General features: G+C 39.2%; 1 protein-coding gene across 1 annotated transcript in view; it reads left to right on the top strand.

The window, feature by feature from the left end:
• The window catches only part of ADGRG4 (adhesion G protein-coupled receptor G4), a 91,579-nt gene that overhangs the window by 59,940 nt on the left and 13,567 nt on the right, over nucleotides 1–18,072 (top strand). Inside the window, 7 exon segments of the mRNA XM_019667774.1 lie at nucleotides 2,839–2,854; nucleotides 4,148–4,282; nucleotides 9,163–9,282; nucleotides 10,458–10,503; nucleotides 12,467–12,570; nucleotides 15,192–15,313; nucleotides 17,728–17,996. Of these exon segments, the coding sequence (XP_019523319.1) occupies nucleotides 2,839–2,854; nucleotides 4,148–4,282; nucleotides 9,163–9,282; nucleotides 10,458–10,503; nucleotides 12,467–12,570; nucleotides 15,192–15,313; nucleotides 17,728–17,996 (812 nt within the window).

Genomic DNA, 18,072 nt, shown 5'->3' with positions numbered 1-18,072 from the left:
CCCTCCCTCTCTCCTTCATCCCCACCCCCCCAACCAACAGTCATCAACTGCACCCCCACATCTCTGAGACCACCTCTGTTCACTTTCCTCGCCCATTCAGTTTTTTAGAGTCCACATATAAGTGAAATCATATGGTATTTGTTTTTGTAAAGTTTTAATCTTCAATGGACCTTATGAAAATACAAATATCCCAGGGAGGATTCAAATATAACCCTTAGTAGGCTAACACCTTGGCTAGAATGGTGTCCGTGAGATATGCAATGATACCTCCTTTGGACCCATGACCCGAAATCATCTCAAGTGTCAGTTTATTATTTGGTACCATTTATGGAGCACTTACTGTACATTGGGCATTGTGTTACTGTCTCCTTTGTACAGATAAGGAAATAGAGAAGTTAAGTAACTTGCCCAAGGACACACAGCCTAGTGGCTGAGCCAAGACTCAAACTTATGTCTGGCTGACTTTAAAGTCTGGGCCCTTTTCACCATATTACATTATCTCAGCCTTTGGCAGGCTATAGGCTGCTGACACCTGCTCAGAACAGTTTGAGAGAGCATCATTTTTAAACTTACTGTTAAAAAAATCATAAAGTTTACATACAGGAAAATGCACAAATTCTAAGAATACATTCTCTGAATTTTGACAAATGTGTACATCTGTGTAACTTAAACCCATATCATGATATAGAACTTTACTTTCACTCCTAAAAGTTTCCGCCTGCCTCTTCCCAAACAATTCCTGAAACTACTGCCTCCATTGGCAACCAGGATTCTGATATTTTTCCACCATAGTTTTGCCTGATCTAGAACTTTCGATAAGTGGAATCATATAATATGTACTGTCTTGTAGAAGGTTTCTTTCATGTAGCATGCTTTTTTGTTGTTGTTGAGATTCATTCTTTTGTTTCTATATTCTTTCTTATTGCTTAGTAATATTCTATTATATGAATATATCATAGATTATTTTGTCTATTCTCCTGTTGATGGACATTTGGATTATTTCCAGTTTTGGGCTATTATGTTAACGCTGCATTGGACATTCATGTAAAAGTCTTTGTGTGAACATATGTTTTCATATATCTTGAATAAATACCTAGAAATGGAATTGCTGACTCACAAGATGTATGTTTAAATTTGTAAGAACCTATCATATTGTTTTCTAAAGTGGTCAGTGATATGATTTTTCATTTTTGTATTGGCCATTTTGTATGTCTTCTTTGGTGAAGCATCTGATAAAATCTGTTGCCCATTATTTAATTGAATTTTTGTCTTCTTATTATTGAGTTGTAATCATTTTTTTTTACATATTCTGGATATAAATAATTTATCAGATATACATTTGAGAATATTTTCTGTGTGGCTTGCCTGTTTATTTCCTCAGTGGTGTCTTTTTACGAGCAAGTTTTAATCTTGATGCAGTATAACATCATTTTTTTCTTTTATGAATAACAATACAGTAAAACCTTGGATTGTGAGTAACGCAGTTTACGAGTGTTCCTCAAGATGAGCAAACATTTCTAATACATTTTAATGTGGTAAACGAGCGATTATGCTCACAAACCAAGGCATTACTGTATATGGCTTGTCTAAGAAATCTTTGCCTACCACAGCAGGTCATGAAGATATTCTCCTTACTTTTCCTTAAAAGATCTATAGTTTTAGTTGTGTGTTTAGGACTATAATCCTAATTAATTGAATTAAATTTTGTGTATGAGGTGAGATATGGTGTGGTGTATGGTTTGGAGTTCATTTTGCTCCATATAGATATCTAGTTATTCCAGCACTATTTATTGAAGACTTTTCTTTCCCCATTTGCTTGCTTTGGCACCTTTGACAAAAAAAATCAAATACTGGTGTAAATGTAGGTCTATTTCTTCATCATTTCCTCTCCTTTCCTTTTGGGACTCTAATTACACGTTTGTAAGATTTTTTGATGTTGCCCCATAGGTCTCTGAGACTCTGTTCTTATTTTTTAATAATTATACTATCTATTCTTCTGATAACATGATTTCTATTGATCTTCAAGTTCATTACCTGTATCTACATGTTACTACGGAAAGTATGCAATACAGTTTTAACATGTTTGATACTGTATTTTCAGTTCTAGAATTTCCATTTTGTTCTCTTTTTTTGCTTCTGTTTCTCTGCTGTTATTTCCTATTTTTTTGCATTAATTGCAAGCATATTTTATTTAAAATACCTGAGCATAGTAGTACTAGCTGCTTTAAAATCCTTTTCTGCTAATTCTAACATCTGAGTCATCTCAAAGTTAATCTCCATTGATTGCCTTTTTATTGAAAACGGGTCACATTTGTTTTTTCTTCACATATTGAGTAATTTTGATTATGTCCTGGGTAATGTGAATGTTATGTTGTGGAAACTCTGTATTCTACTATATTCCTCTGAAGAATATTGATTTTTGTTATACTAGGCAATTAACTTGGTTGGAATCAAATTGTAGATTCTAGTTTTTGAATGGCAGCTCAAATCTCAGTTACGTTCCTTTATTCTTATTTGGAGTCTGTCCTGTACATGTGTGGTTTAGAGATCAGGCAGAGTTTATACACAGAATTTTGGCTCCCCCTTTTCCAGCTCTATCTTCTCCAGGATTTACCCCTGACCTTCCAGTGACTATGATTGTCCTGAACTTTGTTTTCTGGTTCTTTATGCCAGAAAGACTGCAGGTTTTGAGCATCCTTCACAATTTTAGTTTCACCCTGTTTGATGGCTAAAAGCTATTAAAAAAAAAAACCTAAACAGTTAACTCACCTGGTGATGCTACCTGTTTCTAAGTGTCTACTGTTCTCAAGAATCTCCCTGCTCTCGTTTATTTTCCAGCGCCTTAGAGTCATGGGTGTTTTATATAGTTGTTCTATACAGGAGGGTCAAGTCCATTAGGAGCCACTCGGCCATACTGGAAGCAGATGTGTTGACTTCCCATTGTATTTTGGTTACATACGGGGAATTCTTTTATAGTTCTTGATGGAGAACCAAACCAACCAACCCCAATGGCATTCTTGCTACCAGTCTGCTTAGGTGTTGAAGCTAAATCATAACCTCTCCATGGTACTTGATTGCCCTAGCAGAATTCATTTGTGCTAGGAGAAGAGCCATACGGCTTTTGGGCTCACAAGTGATTTTTAGAAAAAATATAAACTGTCATCTCCCCATGTCGCACCCAGCTAGATAATAGTTCCTTGAGAGGCAGCATGAATAATGGGGGAAATGTGGGCCAAAATCACCTATATTTTTGTAAGAATACATCCCAGCTGTGTGACCCTAGACAAGTCATTTAACCTCCCTGACCTTCTATTTCCTGATAGCATAATACAACATACCTCTCAGAGTTGACAGAGGGATTAAATGAAAGAATGAATGTAAGAGTTCCATAAACCTTGCTTTGCCTGGGGGAGTCCAGGTTTACAACTATGGTCCTACTGTAATTGCAGGTAAAGCTCCCTTTCACAGTCCAAAATGTTCCAGTACTTATCAAATACTATTACCAGTCACATCAGCAAATTCTTCAGATAGCAAGCTTTCTAGAAGAATACTTAAAGCCTAATACCTCACTTTCCTGCCCCACTTTTTAACAAAAGCTTTGCTGAATAAACTATGGAGCAAGTGTCTAATGCCATTGTATTGTTTTTTTTTGTTCTGTTTTTCCCTTCTCATAACTATGTGGGAGAAGGTGGCCTGCTTTCGAAAAGTGGCCTTTTTTTTGAGAATCATGGCAAATCACCTAATTTGGCATTCCCCTTTCCACCTCTATGAATACCAGTGTAGAAGCTGATCAAAAGGAGAGAAACTCAAGGATAAGTTTAGAAAGGAAAGGGTGGTGTGTGTGTGTGTGTGTGTGTGTGCGCGCGCGCACGCATATCTATGTGCAATGGGTCATGTCTCAGCCTGTGAGTTAAGAGTGTGCATGTGCACGAGCATGCACACCAGAGTATATGCGTGTGTGTGTGTGTGTGTGTGTGTGTGTGTGTGTGTGTGTAAAAGGTGTAGCACAGCTTGTGGAGCTAGTTCTCATCCTGCAGCCCTCTGCGTGATACTCTGGGACTGAGGCATGGGCTGGGGCGGGAGGTGAGGGGGACTTCAAGTTCATGGGTGATGACTCCAGTTTTCATTTCCTTGCTTTTCTTGGCAGATTTACCTAAGCGAAGTCCCTCTGGGGAGGGTTTTGGCTTCCATATATTTGCCTAAATCACTGAGGAAAAGAATTCCACTTAGCAACTTACAAACCATCTTGTTTAATTTCTTTGGCCAAACTTCACTCTTTAAGGTAAGTTCTTGCCTTTGATAACTATCATAGATTGGCATACAGTGACTCATAGTAATTATGAACTCTTGCTATTTTCATAGTGTTCTGTTTATTTTAGAATATGCTCTCTGATTTATTCCACAAGTCTCCCAGCACAACCCCTGGCCTTCAACATGAATCAACATCTATTTTAATTATGTTTCACAGTTTTTAATTTTCACAGCTTCTCAGCTTTGCAAGGTACCTTGCGGATTATCTAGTGACCAATCAGAGGCCTCAGAATGTTTTAAAGCCAGAAAAGAACAGCAAGCTCTCCTGATGAAAGGCCATTTCGGCTTGTCAGTGCTTCCCTACCAAATCTTGCTGGCTTCCTCAAAGCTGACATGCCCACTCTCTCAGGCCAATTTAGTTGAAGCTGAGTGCTGTCCAGCAGGATACTTGCCTGCAGGCATTTTTGTTCCTTCTCATCACCTCCATAGCACCTTCTCTGAGGGCTCCAGCCCTTGCACATTATTAGTACAGAGAGGCAGCATGATGTGGTGGTTAAGAGCACAGGCTCTGGGGCCAGGCTGGTTGAATGTAAAACTGGCTATGCCATAATTCTACCTGTGTGACCTTGGGCAAGTTATTCAACCTCCACGTGCCTTAGTTTCCTCCTATGTATAACAGGATAATGGCAAGCATGTTACTGGGCTGTAGAAAGATTCAAGGAGTTAATCCATATAAAGTGCTTATGATATTGCCTGGCACATAATAAGCGCCATGTGTTTGCATTGCTATTATTATTTTCCTGTCTTGGGGCGCTGCCTACCAAAAGGCCCATTCCTACAGCCTGGCTCAGTCCAATCTAGCTGTTAGGAAGACAGCAGTTAGAGTTGGCATGAAGTTGTTGGTGATGATCACTGTTAATTATTAATATTTACACTTATTATCTCATATACTTCTCACAAGAAACTGAGACTCAAAGAATGCTACAGTCTGAATGCTTGTGTCCCCTCCAAATTCTTGTGTTGAAATCCTAACCCCCAAGATGATGGTATTAGAAAAGGGGTCCTTTTGGAAGTAATTATGTCATGAGGACGGAGCCTTCATGAATGGGATTGGTGTCCTTATAAAATAGAGGCCTTAGAAAACTCCCTAGCCCCTTCCACTGTGTGAGGACACAGCAAAAGGGTGCCATCTATGAATCAGAGATTGAGCTTTCACCAGAACCCGACCATACGGGCACCAAGATCTTGGACTTCTAGCCTCCAGAACTATGGGCTATATATTTTTGTTGCTTATATGCTACCCAGTCTGTGGTATTTTTTCTATAGCAGCCTAAACAGACTAAGACAAAGAAGTTATGTAATTTTGCCCAAGGTCGCACAGCTAGGAAGTGGCATTGCTGGAAATCAAACCCAGGCTGTGTGACCCCAAATTTCAAGTATTTAATAGATCAGTACATTAATTTACCCAGGTGTGTTTGTATTTTCTAAAGAGGCGATCCAAAAGAATGAATTTCTAATGGTCAAATATTCACAGAGTTATTTTGGGGAGATTGTACTGGGCCAACTGAAATATACCATATACCCATGCCACATACTAATTGAAATATACTACATTATCTCCAGCTGTGTCTGTAGGATATTCTGTTCTACTGGAATTATCTAGCCACTTCCCTCTATTTCTAAATTCTATGTATTCCTGTAAGCTTAGCTCAAATCTCACCTAGGAAACCTGCCTGGAGTTCGAGAGTGCCTGCTCTCCTCCTCACCCCCTGCTTGTATTCTTGTCTTAAACTTCTGCTTAGTTTTCCAAGTAGGTTGTGGCATATGTCACAGCTCTGGCATGTTTTCTTTTCCTGGCATCCAGCACAGGGTTAAGTACCCAACATATTTTCAGTAGATATTTATTAGATCTTTTATTAATGGAAAAAAAATTAGGTTGGATCCAGAACAAGCCAGTTGATAACGAAATTTTAACAAAAATTAAGATTGTGATTCATAGCACCCTGACCATTTCGGTAGGCTTGTGATTTCTCTGTATCATCCGAGATGCCATTTTTGGGTAATTTTTATATTTTTTCAGAGGGCTGTGCTTGTCTCATAGAATAAAAGATAAACTTGTTTTGCATAGATTTCACACCTAATAAGTAATTTTTATTCACTAACACCTTCCGCTGAAAGGGATTAAGGTTCTTTGACAAAATTAGGCTACAGACGTCAGCGTGACAGATGAAGAAGGATTAGAACTAGCATGTCATCAAATTCAGAGCTGGAAGGCTCTTATAACTCATAATGTCCCATCTCCTCATTTTATCAATGAGGACATTGAGACCCAGAGAGGGGAAAGAGCCTGCTGGAGGTGACGCAATTTATTCATTTATTCATGCAGTTATTTATTCAGCCAGCAAATATTTATTGAATTCCTACTATGTGTCTTACATGGTGCTGGATGCTGGGGATACAATGGTAAGCAAGAGAGATGTGCTGTCTGCATTCATAGAACTTACCGTCTGATGGGGGAGAACAGAGACCTAAAGGTTCTAACAATGAAGGGGGTTCTAACACTGACATGAGAGTGGGACCTGTGCCACTGGTTTTGGGGGAGCGAGTACTTACAAGAGATGCCACCCTTTAACTACCTTTCCCCCCTGAGCCCTGAGTCTCACAGCCTTACTTTTTCACGCAGCTTCCTCTCACATCTTTTGATCAATATCTTAACTGTCATTACAACATATTACTTTTAAAATTGTTTATAAGACACTCTTGGAAAACACGTACCTTCTCCTTCACTCCCTCACTAATGGCAGTTCTGAGGGAGACGGACAAAGTATTAGGCAAGTACAGTATGGAAAAGGGGCTCTGGGAGCAGAGAGGACAGCACCTCCCCTTGTCTGGGAGATCAGGGAAGACCTAGTGTAAAAGAGGTGTCAGCTGAGATCTGAGGTCGAGTAGGAACTGGAAGATGAAAGACGGTGAGGAGCAGGAGGGAGGACTGTTTCGGGCAGACAGAACAGTTTCTGTAAACATTCAGAAGTGAAATAGGTAAAACTTGAGCCTAGTGTGCGAAGGGTGGAAAAGGGAGAAATGATTTAGTTTTTTTCCCTGCGCAACCGCCATTTTGCATGTAAGGGAAACAAAGCCAGAGAACAGTCCCGGGTCACTGTGTTTCTCCTCCTTTGGCCTTTCTACTCCAGAAAACTGTATCTCTTAGAAAAGGGAAGGGACTTTCAAGGAACAGGAGGGCTTGGGCTCACACTTGGTCTTTTGACTGTCAGCCGGGGCCCTTTCCACCATATCCACCTTTACACCAGGCTACTCCAGGGGAATTCCTCTGGGAAGGGAGCCCTGAAACATTACGCTGGCTTTAGAAGAACAGAGCTAGTGAGTAACAGGAAGTTAGTACCTTCCTACAGGAGACCCAGGCTGCGTTCACAATTATTCAGTTCTCAGTGGCCACCGGGCTCATAAATATGAGGGGGCGGCATCTTGTAGAAGTGGCCCAGTAGGCTCCCCAAGGGGCATCACCTGGGCTCACCTCCTCTAAGCTTTCTTGGCAAGTCCTCAGTAGATATGCTCCCGCTCCCTCCTGTTTTACACTTGCCCTATCTCTCATCTCTTCACATGTGCCCCAGAAGAGGCAGTCTCCAGCTGCCTTGCCACCTGGAGCCTTAGCGTGTGGCACTTTGGCCCTGTTAATTAGCAAGCTCCACATCTCAATGGCTACATTCGAGTTTGTTTCCTTTAACCAACATTTGTTAAGCATACCTGCCCTATATCGCTCACTAGCTGTATGAACTTTGTCTCCAAGGTTTTGAGCTTCCCCAAGCCTCAGTTTAACTGAAAAATCCCTATATTGTTTCAGTGAACATTGAAGACAGTATATGTAGAAAGCACTTAACAACATAACTGACTCAGTGTGGGTACAAGATAAAATACCTGTTGTATGCTAAGCCATGTGGGGGACACCAGGACACACAATACCTATGCTCTGGCCTCAGAGTTCATGGTCCCCTAGGGAGGAGATAAATGCCCTCAGAGACTTGTTCCAAGCTGGATGTTGATCAGCCTGCTTCCATCTCTGGTGGAAATGGAACAGGAAATGGCTTATAACTAACGCATGATGGATGTATGTTCTTTATAAGGAAAGGCTCCCTAAAAGGAAGGAAGGATGGGGCCGGCCGAGTGGTGCATTGGTTAAGAGTTGGCCTGGGACGCCAGCTCTGAGCAGCAGGGCCCGGTTTGGATCCCACATGAGGGCCAGTGACGCTGCGCCCTCTACAGCTAAGATGGTGAACAACAGCTCGACCTGGAGCTGGGCTGCCGTGAGTCACCAGCGACAGCATAGGCGGCAGTGGGGCTGGCCGGCAGCTGGTGTGAGCTACCGTGAGCTGCTGTCCAGTGGCTGGAGAGTGACTGCCTCACCCAGGAAGAGCACAATGATAATACCAATATGGGCCAGTGAAGTGACGCCTTCCACAACTAGACTGAAGAAAAAAAGGCCAGCAACTTGTCTCTTCCCCTTACCCGATTCCCCAATGCTGTTCCCCTCCCCCAAATCCCCAATAAAAATCTTAAAAAGGAAAAAAAAGTAAGTAAGGATGATTGAGGGTTAGAACTGGGATAAGTTGGGATATATCAGGTCCAGAGAGTTATATCAAAGTACGGAATAGTTGCATTTTGTTGCAGTAGTGAGTAGCAGGCACATAACCAATGCTTGTTGGATAGATATTTGGATATATGTGAAAACAAGAGATGAGATAATGACCTCTAAGAATTCTCTTGTAGTTTGTGATTTTATTTTCCATATTTCTATACCTAATGCTGTGTAGTACTTCAAAATTCTAGATTGGTTATTAACATTCAAAAATTAGAAATTTAGGGCCTGAACTCCTCTTCTTTATGTTTCATCTACAGACCAAAAATGTCACTAATGCATTAACCACGTATGTTGTGAGTGCCAGCATTTCAGATACATCCATTCAAAATTTGGCTGACCCAGTGGTTATTACTCTGCAACATATTGAAGGAAACCAGGTAACATATCCATTTTCATCTCAGAATAAAAGGCTTCAGAACCCCTCTGTAATTTTCCCATTAAAAATAATTGGCTAGTTAACAGATGTGATCTAAGACCAAATGAAGATTGTACCATTCCAGGTAGCTGAGGTTTGTTGTAATTGGGGCCTTCTAGAAATAATGCCCTTAGCCTAACGGGATAACTAATGGTGGGTTTCTAGCCCTGTGACAGATTGATGGAGGACCAGGTAGATCTTCTGGTTGTCCCATCACACTAAATGGTATTTAATCCCACTTACTTTTGAGTGAGGCAAACAACTCAGTTCAAAATAATTGAACATTTTTATCCCTTGAATTTCCATGAAGAGCATTAAAATATGTATTAATTATCACCAAAGGTTTAAAACCATAGTCATATGGCATAACATAAGGTATTACATTACGAAATGATCAAATTTAGCCATACTATAAGAATGAACTACTATTACATTTTTTTATGTTAATATATGTCCAGTGTGAAATTTTAATAGCTTCCTTCATTACCAATCTAAAAGACCATATGGCACAGCATATTTTTCATAGGTCTTAATTCTAGAAGGGAAGAAGGAAGTCTACAGGAGGCAATTTAAAAAAATGATACCAAATGAAACATGTTAGATGGGTAAGATCTCTGAATTCCAGCTGGGCCACAGCTCTCCAAGCATTCTCCCAATAATCAATTTCTCATTGACTCTAGTCCGGGAGATTGTAGGAGCTGGTGAGGCCTCAGGAGTGCTCATTAGGCCTAATAATGAGGCAGCTCAACCTTGTATCATCTGTGGGCTTGATGTCATCTGTGGGCCACAAATTCCAAAGTTCCACAGGAACACCTACCACACATTAGACCTGCACCGACCATCCACAGCCTCCTCCTGGGCCTTGTGCCAAGAGGGTGTGGAAAATTCCTATATTAACAAATATTTTAAAGGACACGCACCAGGTCACCATGCAGTAACATGCTATTTTCTCACTTGTAAATCCCAAGTCACTTGGTGTTAGTCTTAAAACCAACTCACAAACGGTGTGTGTGTGTGTGTGTGTGTGTGTGTATCTACTGTTTGAAAAAACATTGAGAAAAATACCTCTGTGCAGTTGTCATTGAGTAGTAACTCTCACAGAGAAAGGTGCTTATGTCTAATTTTTCTTTTTTCTAGAATTACGATCAAGTTCACTGTGCATTTTGGGACTTTGGAAATAATGGTGCGTATTTTTCTTAGCAAGCTTTGTCTTTGGCTCAGAATGAGGCTTTGCCCCTGACCACTTTCCTATTTGGCAGTTGGAGGGAGAGAGTTGAATTGAAGCTACTATCTTATCAGACCCTACAGAGAACTCTGATACAAATATGAGTTTTATTTACAAATTAGGGCACGGGTGTTTAAAAACTCTTTCTTTTTTGATAAGAGATTTATTTGGGAGATCGAAAACGCACACCACTCGGGGGTAAGCAAAGTTGGAAGAAAGTTGGAAGACTCAGTGCAGAGTAGCCTCAAGCTGTTTGAAGACAGTCGAGGACTGAACATCTGGCTCGTCATCTGTGGTTTCCCATGGAGATTTGCAATGTTTACTAGCTTCTTCCCTTTTTTCCTTCATCTCTTCTCGCCTGATTGTATGTCCTGGGATAGTCCATTTACTCTCTTGGGGCCCCAATCTTTTTATCTTTTCAGTGAGGGGATAAGATTTCCTGGTTGGTCTCTAAGGTTCCTTCCTGCTTGAGTCTTTGGGGACAGTAAGAAAAGGGGTTGCTGATGGGATTACTGAATGAGCTTGCCGTCTCCATTGGAATCTCCAGGGATATTGCTGATATTGCCAAATCTCAGAGAATACTCGCACAGAATCAATTTCCCCTGGAATGCCAGCAGTGGCTATGTGACCAGTCCTTCAACTTGTGGAAGCTATGCATGAAAACTTGTTTTTTTCAGTATCCTTGGAATTCTGAGAGAAAAGGGAAAGTCTCTTCCTATCAACTCCCTGGGATGTGGAAATTCTACTCCATTCCTACAACAGAGATAGCACTGTCCTTTTCTGGTCCCCTCCAAGTCTTCCAGGATAGGAGTCCTGGAAAATGATGAGCTTTGGGGCGAGCCAGTGGCTCAGTTGGTTAAGAGCTCACTCAAGAGTGCAAGCTCTGAGCATCATGGCTCAGCTTAAAAACAAACAAACAAACAAACAAACAAACAACAACAACAAAAAAGATGAGCTTTGCCCTCACAGCCTCAATAAGTTGATCTGCGTGTTCATTAATGCTAGTTCCTGGGCTCATTCCAGGTTAGCCTTTGCCCTCACCCCTCTGTCCATGGATTGAGAACCTCTGTAATCTATGGAGTTATTCTGGATGGACAAATTTTGACCATACTTAGCTGTCTGCCCTAGGATAACTTCTGTGGTCTGTGTTACCTTGGAGGTTCTACTCTAAATCCGATCTAGTATCTGAGATCTATAGGTTATGGAAGTTTGAGGGTTGGTTTTAGAACCCTGAATATGCTCAGGAGTGAGAAACTCAGCAGGTCAGGTAGATCAGAAGCTTTAATTGGCCCCGAGGAGCTCCAGACCATGATCTGGCTTGAGTGCAAAGCACCTGAGATCATTTTAATTCTGGGTTGAAATGATTCTTTCAGATGTTTATTTCAGTCCCACCAAGTAGGCCCAAGTGTAAGTCTATATATTCCATAGCTCATGTTTTTTTTTTAATTAGTTTCAGGTGTACAAAACAATGCAATACTTATACTTTTCACCCCTCACAAAGTGACAACCCCCCTCCCCCAATCCATAGCTCATGTCTTTTAAAAAGCTCTGAATCTACCTGTTTGCTATTTGCACTACTTAAAAACAAAACCAAAAACAAACAAACAACAACAACAAAAGGTCCAGTCCTTACTCTGTCATGCCAACATGGTGGCTAGGTGTTGCTCATGATTAGAGTTTGTCATAATCTGTGCAAGAACAAGAAAAGTCAGCCAAGAAGTTATGACATTTACAAAGTCTCCACAAAATCAATTTAAACTACTAGACTTAATTTAATTTCACTGTTCAATTATACCTCTATCTTGCTGTCTTAACAAACAACACTAATTATAAGACATGTTTTGAAGGTGCATGTAATAAAAAGTTAAATATTTCTGAGAAAAACAAAATTGCTTTGAAATTCCCTTCTGTCTCCTTACAGATGGACGAGGTGGATGGAATTCATCAGGCTGTAAAGTAAAGGAAACAAATATAAATTACACAATCTGTCATTGTGACCACCTCACCCATTTTGGAGTCTTAATGGTGAGTTGTCTCTTAATCACTCCTTGATAGAATTTTGACAACTTTTATTATATTACAGGCCAGGAATACATGTGTGAGCAAAGTTATGGAAAAGAGGCATGCAAGTGGAGAAAAGCTCCCCCTGTGTTCACCTACAGTAGAGCAGATTGAAACAAATATTTATTTTTCCCCTTATAATAAAATTAATGCCTGCCTCTCAAAATTCAAATATTACATCAAAGGCTCCTACAGTCTCCCTCCCAAGAGATCACCATCTTTAACACCTTTGTGTATATTCTTTCAGAATCTTTTCCTATGTGTATATTAATATGTTTTGTTTTATTAAAATGGGATCAAATTATTAATACTGTTTTTACCACTTGCTTTTCAACTAACAATACATATTGGACACCTTTCAGGCAAATACGTATTTGTCTACCTCAATCTTTTAAATATCTGTATAGTATTCCATTGTATGGATTTAAAACAATGAATTTAACCAATCCTTTATAGGTAGGCATTTTAGTTGTTACTTCTTTATTATGAACAATGCTGTAATACACATTTGTTATTTATTTATCTTCTAACAATGGTATAAATATTTCTGTAGGATAAATTGATGAAGTATAATTGCTAGGTTAAAGGGTATAGTCACAAAAATTTTGATTAGTTATTGTCAAATTGTAGTGTAGGAAAGACATACTTTTCTAAAAAATGCTTGCAATTGTTAAACAAACAAGAGTTATCTGGTCAATTCACATATCCAGGCTTCGAGCTTCAGAGTCCTTGTTAACTCTTCTATCTCCTTTTTCACTATGGCTATCCCTAACATCGGAACTTGCTGAGTTTTCCTTCAAAACGGCTCTCAACTGTGTTTTTTCTTTTCTATCCACCCCTGAGAACTTTCTTAGCTCCCTTAAGTTACTCTATTATATACTAAATACTGTTATCTGAATGTGTCATGCATGAGTTGCTTGTTCTACTAATGGTAAGCTTCTTGAGGGCTGAGGGTCTGTTATATTTCTTTTCTTTTTTTTTAAATCGTATCTATTCAACAAATAAGAGGTGCTCCACTGATATTTATTGAATGGTAAGAATTTTGTTTAGCTCCCTCCAAAATGGTTAGAACATTACAGTCAAAAGACCACAGCTCACATTCCAGCTCTGTCGCTGTGCTACCAATGTGATCTTGGTCAGGTTGTTTCACTTGTTTGGAACCTTGGATTTGTCTTCTAAAATGTGACAGATTGGAGTAGACAAGGGTGTCTTAACCTTGGCACTATTGATATTATGGGCCAAATAATTCTTTGTTGGGAGGCGGAATGGTTCTGTGTATTGTAGGATATTTAGCAGCATCCTTGGCCCCACCCACTAGATTCTAGTAGCACCCTCCCCAGTTGTGACAATCAAAAATATCTCCAGACATTGCCAAATGTCCTTCGGGGATGGGCAAAATCAAACCCAGTTGAGAACTACCAGGATAGAATCAGTGCTTCTTAACGTTTATGAGTAACGGATCTCTATATCCATCATGTGAAAGCCATGGACATTCTTCCCAGAACAATGCACATATATATGAGGTCTGACACTTAAGTTCATGAACTCATCTAGAAAAAGTGCTACACACCTCATTGCTGAATATCACTACTGTCACCTTTGAAGTACTCCCCTTGGGAAGCTATGCACCGATGCCAGCGCCTAGTCCACCCTTCAAAGCAATTTTGGAACTCTCTTTCTGGAATGTCCATCAGAGCTGTCGTCGTATTACCCTTCATGTCATCAAAATGTCTTCCTTTCAATATTTCCTTTATCTTCGGGTAAAGAGAGCAGTCATTGGGGGCCAGATCAGGTGAGTAGGGAGGGGGTTCCAATACAGTTATTTGTTTACTGGCTAAAAACTTCCTCACAGACAGTGCCGTGTGAGCTGGTGCATTGTCGTGATGCAAGAGCCACGAATTGTTGGCGAAAAGTTCAGGTCGTCTAACTTTTTCATGCAGCCTTTTCACCACTTCCAAATAGTAAGCTTGGTTAACTATTTGTCCAGTGGATACAAATTTATAATGAATAATCCCTCTGATATCAAAAAAAGTTAGCAACATCATTGCAACAAGTTTGCGAATGTAATTGTCAGACCTCATATTCCAAAAATTTTGTATGCCACTTCAGGTCATTTATGGTTCACAGGTTAAGAAATTACTAGATTGTGTGATCTCCAAGGTCCATTTTGTCTTTTAATTTTATGAAAATTATTTAAGGTCTAAGAAAAAGGCACATTTTTTTTATGTTCTGTGTAGTGTTTTAGGACACTCAGTTCAGATAATGATTCACGTTGCATCCCCAATTCACATCTATTAGCTTGGTTATATTTCAAGTGTGAAACACATTAATGACAGTAAAATCAAGGACTAAATGTTCTTCCAGTACTGTTGATGGCTCTCCATGCCCTGTACACAGTAAGTTGCACTAGGCATACTAAGCAAACAATACATATGCAGTTTATCATCCATCCATCCACATACTCTAGTTCAATAAGTGTGTGGCAGAGATGCTATATATCCTGGGAACCTCCTGTTAGTGAGCACTGGAAGCATTTTACCATAAACTTGCTCTGGCGAATATATAAAACACATTGTGTTTCCTAGGATTTATCCAGGTCTTCAGTGGATGCAGTGAATGAAAGGATATTAGTGCTTATAACATACACTGGATGTGGAATCTCCTCCACTTTCCTGGGAGTTGTGATGGTGACATATATTGCTTTTCAGTAAGTTGATGGAGTCTTGCTCTAAGGAAATTTATGTTGGTTTGATGGATGCTGTGGTCCTTGTAACCTTGCTAATTTCATAAAAAGTTTCCGATTCATCATAATAGGAAGAGGTCAGATCCATTAGATTATGAAGTGGGCAGTTAAAAAAGAAAACAACCAAGGTTCCTCGAAAAGAAATTGTAAATGTTTGGTTTTTTTTTTTTAAAAAGCAAGAGGGTTGGGACAGGAAAAGATTTCTCTAACAGGATACAAAAACACCAAGCAGAAAAGAAAAAAAGTTGATAAATTGGACTTCATTAAAATTAAGAACTTCTTTCATTGAAAGACACTGTTAAGATAGTAAAAAGGCAAACCACAGATTGGGAGAAGATATTTACAATGCATATATTTGACAAAAGACTTGTATGCAAAATATATAGAAACTTTTCCAAATCAAAAAGTGAAAGACATACAATCCAATTAAAAATGGAGAAAAGACTTGAACAGGCACCTCACAAAAGAGGATACACATACCTACAATAGCTGTAATCCTTACCCAAATGGCTAATAAGCATATGACAAGGTTCTCTACATCATTACTCATTAGAAAAATGTTAATTAAAACCACAATTATACTTCCATGCACCCACCAGAACAGCTAAAATAAAAAGGTTGACAATAGCAAGTGTGGAACTACTGAACTCTTATACATTGCTGGTGGGAATGCAAAAATGGCACAGACACTTTGGAAATTTATTTGACAATACCTACTAAAGATAAATATACATCTAGATGTTGACCCAGAAGTTTCACTATTAGAGAGAAAGTGCATATGTCCATCTAAAGATATATACAAGTATGTTCACAGCAGCTTCATTTATAGTGGCCCAAAATCGGCAACAACCCTAATGTACATTAACAGTTGACTGGATGAATAAATTGTGGTATATTCATAGAACGTAATGCTTTGCAGCAGTAGAAAAAGAATGAACTACTATACAATACAACATATCTAATTCTCATAGACATAGAGTTGAGCAAAGGAAGCCAGAAAGAGAAGAGAGCACACTGAATGGTTCTATTTATATGACGTTCCAAGTACAGGCAAAACTCAATCTATGGGGATAGAAGTTAGAATATTGGTTACCTCTCGTCGGGGGTATTGAATGGGAGAAGTAATGAAGGAGCATCTGAGATGCTGAAACATCTTTACCTCCTCATCTGGATGGAGGTTACTTTGGTACGTATATCCATATGTAAAAATTCATTGAATTGTGTTCATAAGATTTGTGTACTTTACAGATACATGGTACAACATGGATGAACCTTAAAAACATTATGCTAAGTGAAAGAAGCCAGTCACAAGATACCACATATTGTACCATTCCATTTATATTAAATGTTCAGAATAGGCAAATCTATAGAGACAGAAAGTAGGTTAATGGTTGCTTAGGGCTAGAAGGGGCTGGGGAGTAAATTCTAATGGCTACAAGCTTTTTTTGGGGGGGGGTAAAAATATTCTAAAATTGATTATGGTGATGATTGCACTATCTGTGAACATACTACAAATCCTTGGACTGTATTCTTTAAATCAGTGAATTGTATGGGGTGTAAATTATTTCTCAACCAATAAATCCCATATTTAAAAAGCAAAATAAGATTTGTGTACTTTACTATTTACCTCAATTTTAAAAATATACACAAAATAGAAATAGAAAAATTTAAATCAATAAACATTTAATAGAAATAAAAAAGAATCAAAGGGAAACAGATATTTTTCTAATTTGGAAAATACTGGGTCAGTTTTCATAAAGTACAATTGTAATCACTTAGTGAAATTTAAGGTCATATTTTCATGATGCCAAATGTCTGGATGTTTGGAAATGTCCAAATAACTATTTGAAATGGTTTCCATAGTCATCCTGTTATTTGGTCATATGTAGTTCCAGCCTTGAGTCTGCTGAAGGAGTGATGGTAGAATTGTATATCCAGGATTCTCCTTCTTTCATTCTCTCCCAAAAAGAAAAATTAAAAAGTAGACTGCTTAGTTGAGAGGCTATTATTTATTTATTTTTTTTAGCTGAGCCATCCTGCTACCTGTTGGCAGCTCAGCGGCTGCTCAGCTCGGGCTGGACTTGAACCGCTGTTGCTCAGAGCTCAAACTCTTGAGTGAGCTCTTAACCAACTGAGCCACTCGGCCGGCCCCCTGAGAGGCTATTATTAATCCTGTTAGTGAAGGTCATTATAATTAGGCTACTTCAACTCTTTCTGGAAAGAGGATGGAGAACTCTATAAAGTCCAGTACATGTAAGGTAATATGAATTATTTAACTTTAATAAGCAGTTCTTTCACTTATTATGCAGCTAAGATGTGGCAAGGCTTGATTAAAAACAGAGACCTTACCTAACTAAACATTGTGCCTTTTCTTTTAGCAAACTTCGAAGAGATCATCCTTCCAAAATCCTGATCAACCTGTGTACAGCATTACTGATGCTAAACCTGGTATTTCTGATCGATTCTTGGTTGTCATCATTCCAGAAAGCACGACTTTGTATCGCAGTAGCAGTGGCACTCCACTACTTCCTGCTTGTTTCTTTGACGTGGATGGGTCTGGAGGCGGTCCACATGTATTTTGCTCTAGTCAAAGTCTTCAATATATACATCCCCAATTATATCCTTAAATTTTGCTTGGTTGGTTGGGGTACGTATATCTGCCATTGTCCTTGATGTCTCTGTTTTAAGCCTGTGTGTCTTTCTAATTCTAACTCCATTAGACA

This window comes from Hipposideros armiger, unplaced genomic scaffold (genome assembly GCF_001890085.2).
Source record: "Hipposideros armiger isolate ML-2016 unplaced genomic scaffold, ASM189008v1 scaffold_505, whole genome shotgun sequence".
In the NCBI taxonomy this organism is placed as follows: Eukaryota; Metazoa; Chordata; class Mammalia; order Chiroptera; family Hipposideridae; genus Hipposideros; species Hipposideros armiger.
Note: the sequence above shows the minus strand (reverse complement) of the source record. Positions and strands in the feature narration are given on the sequence as shown.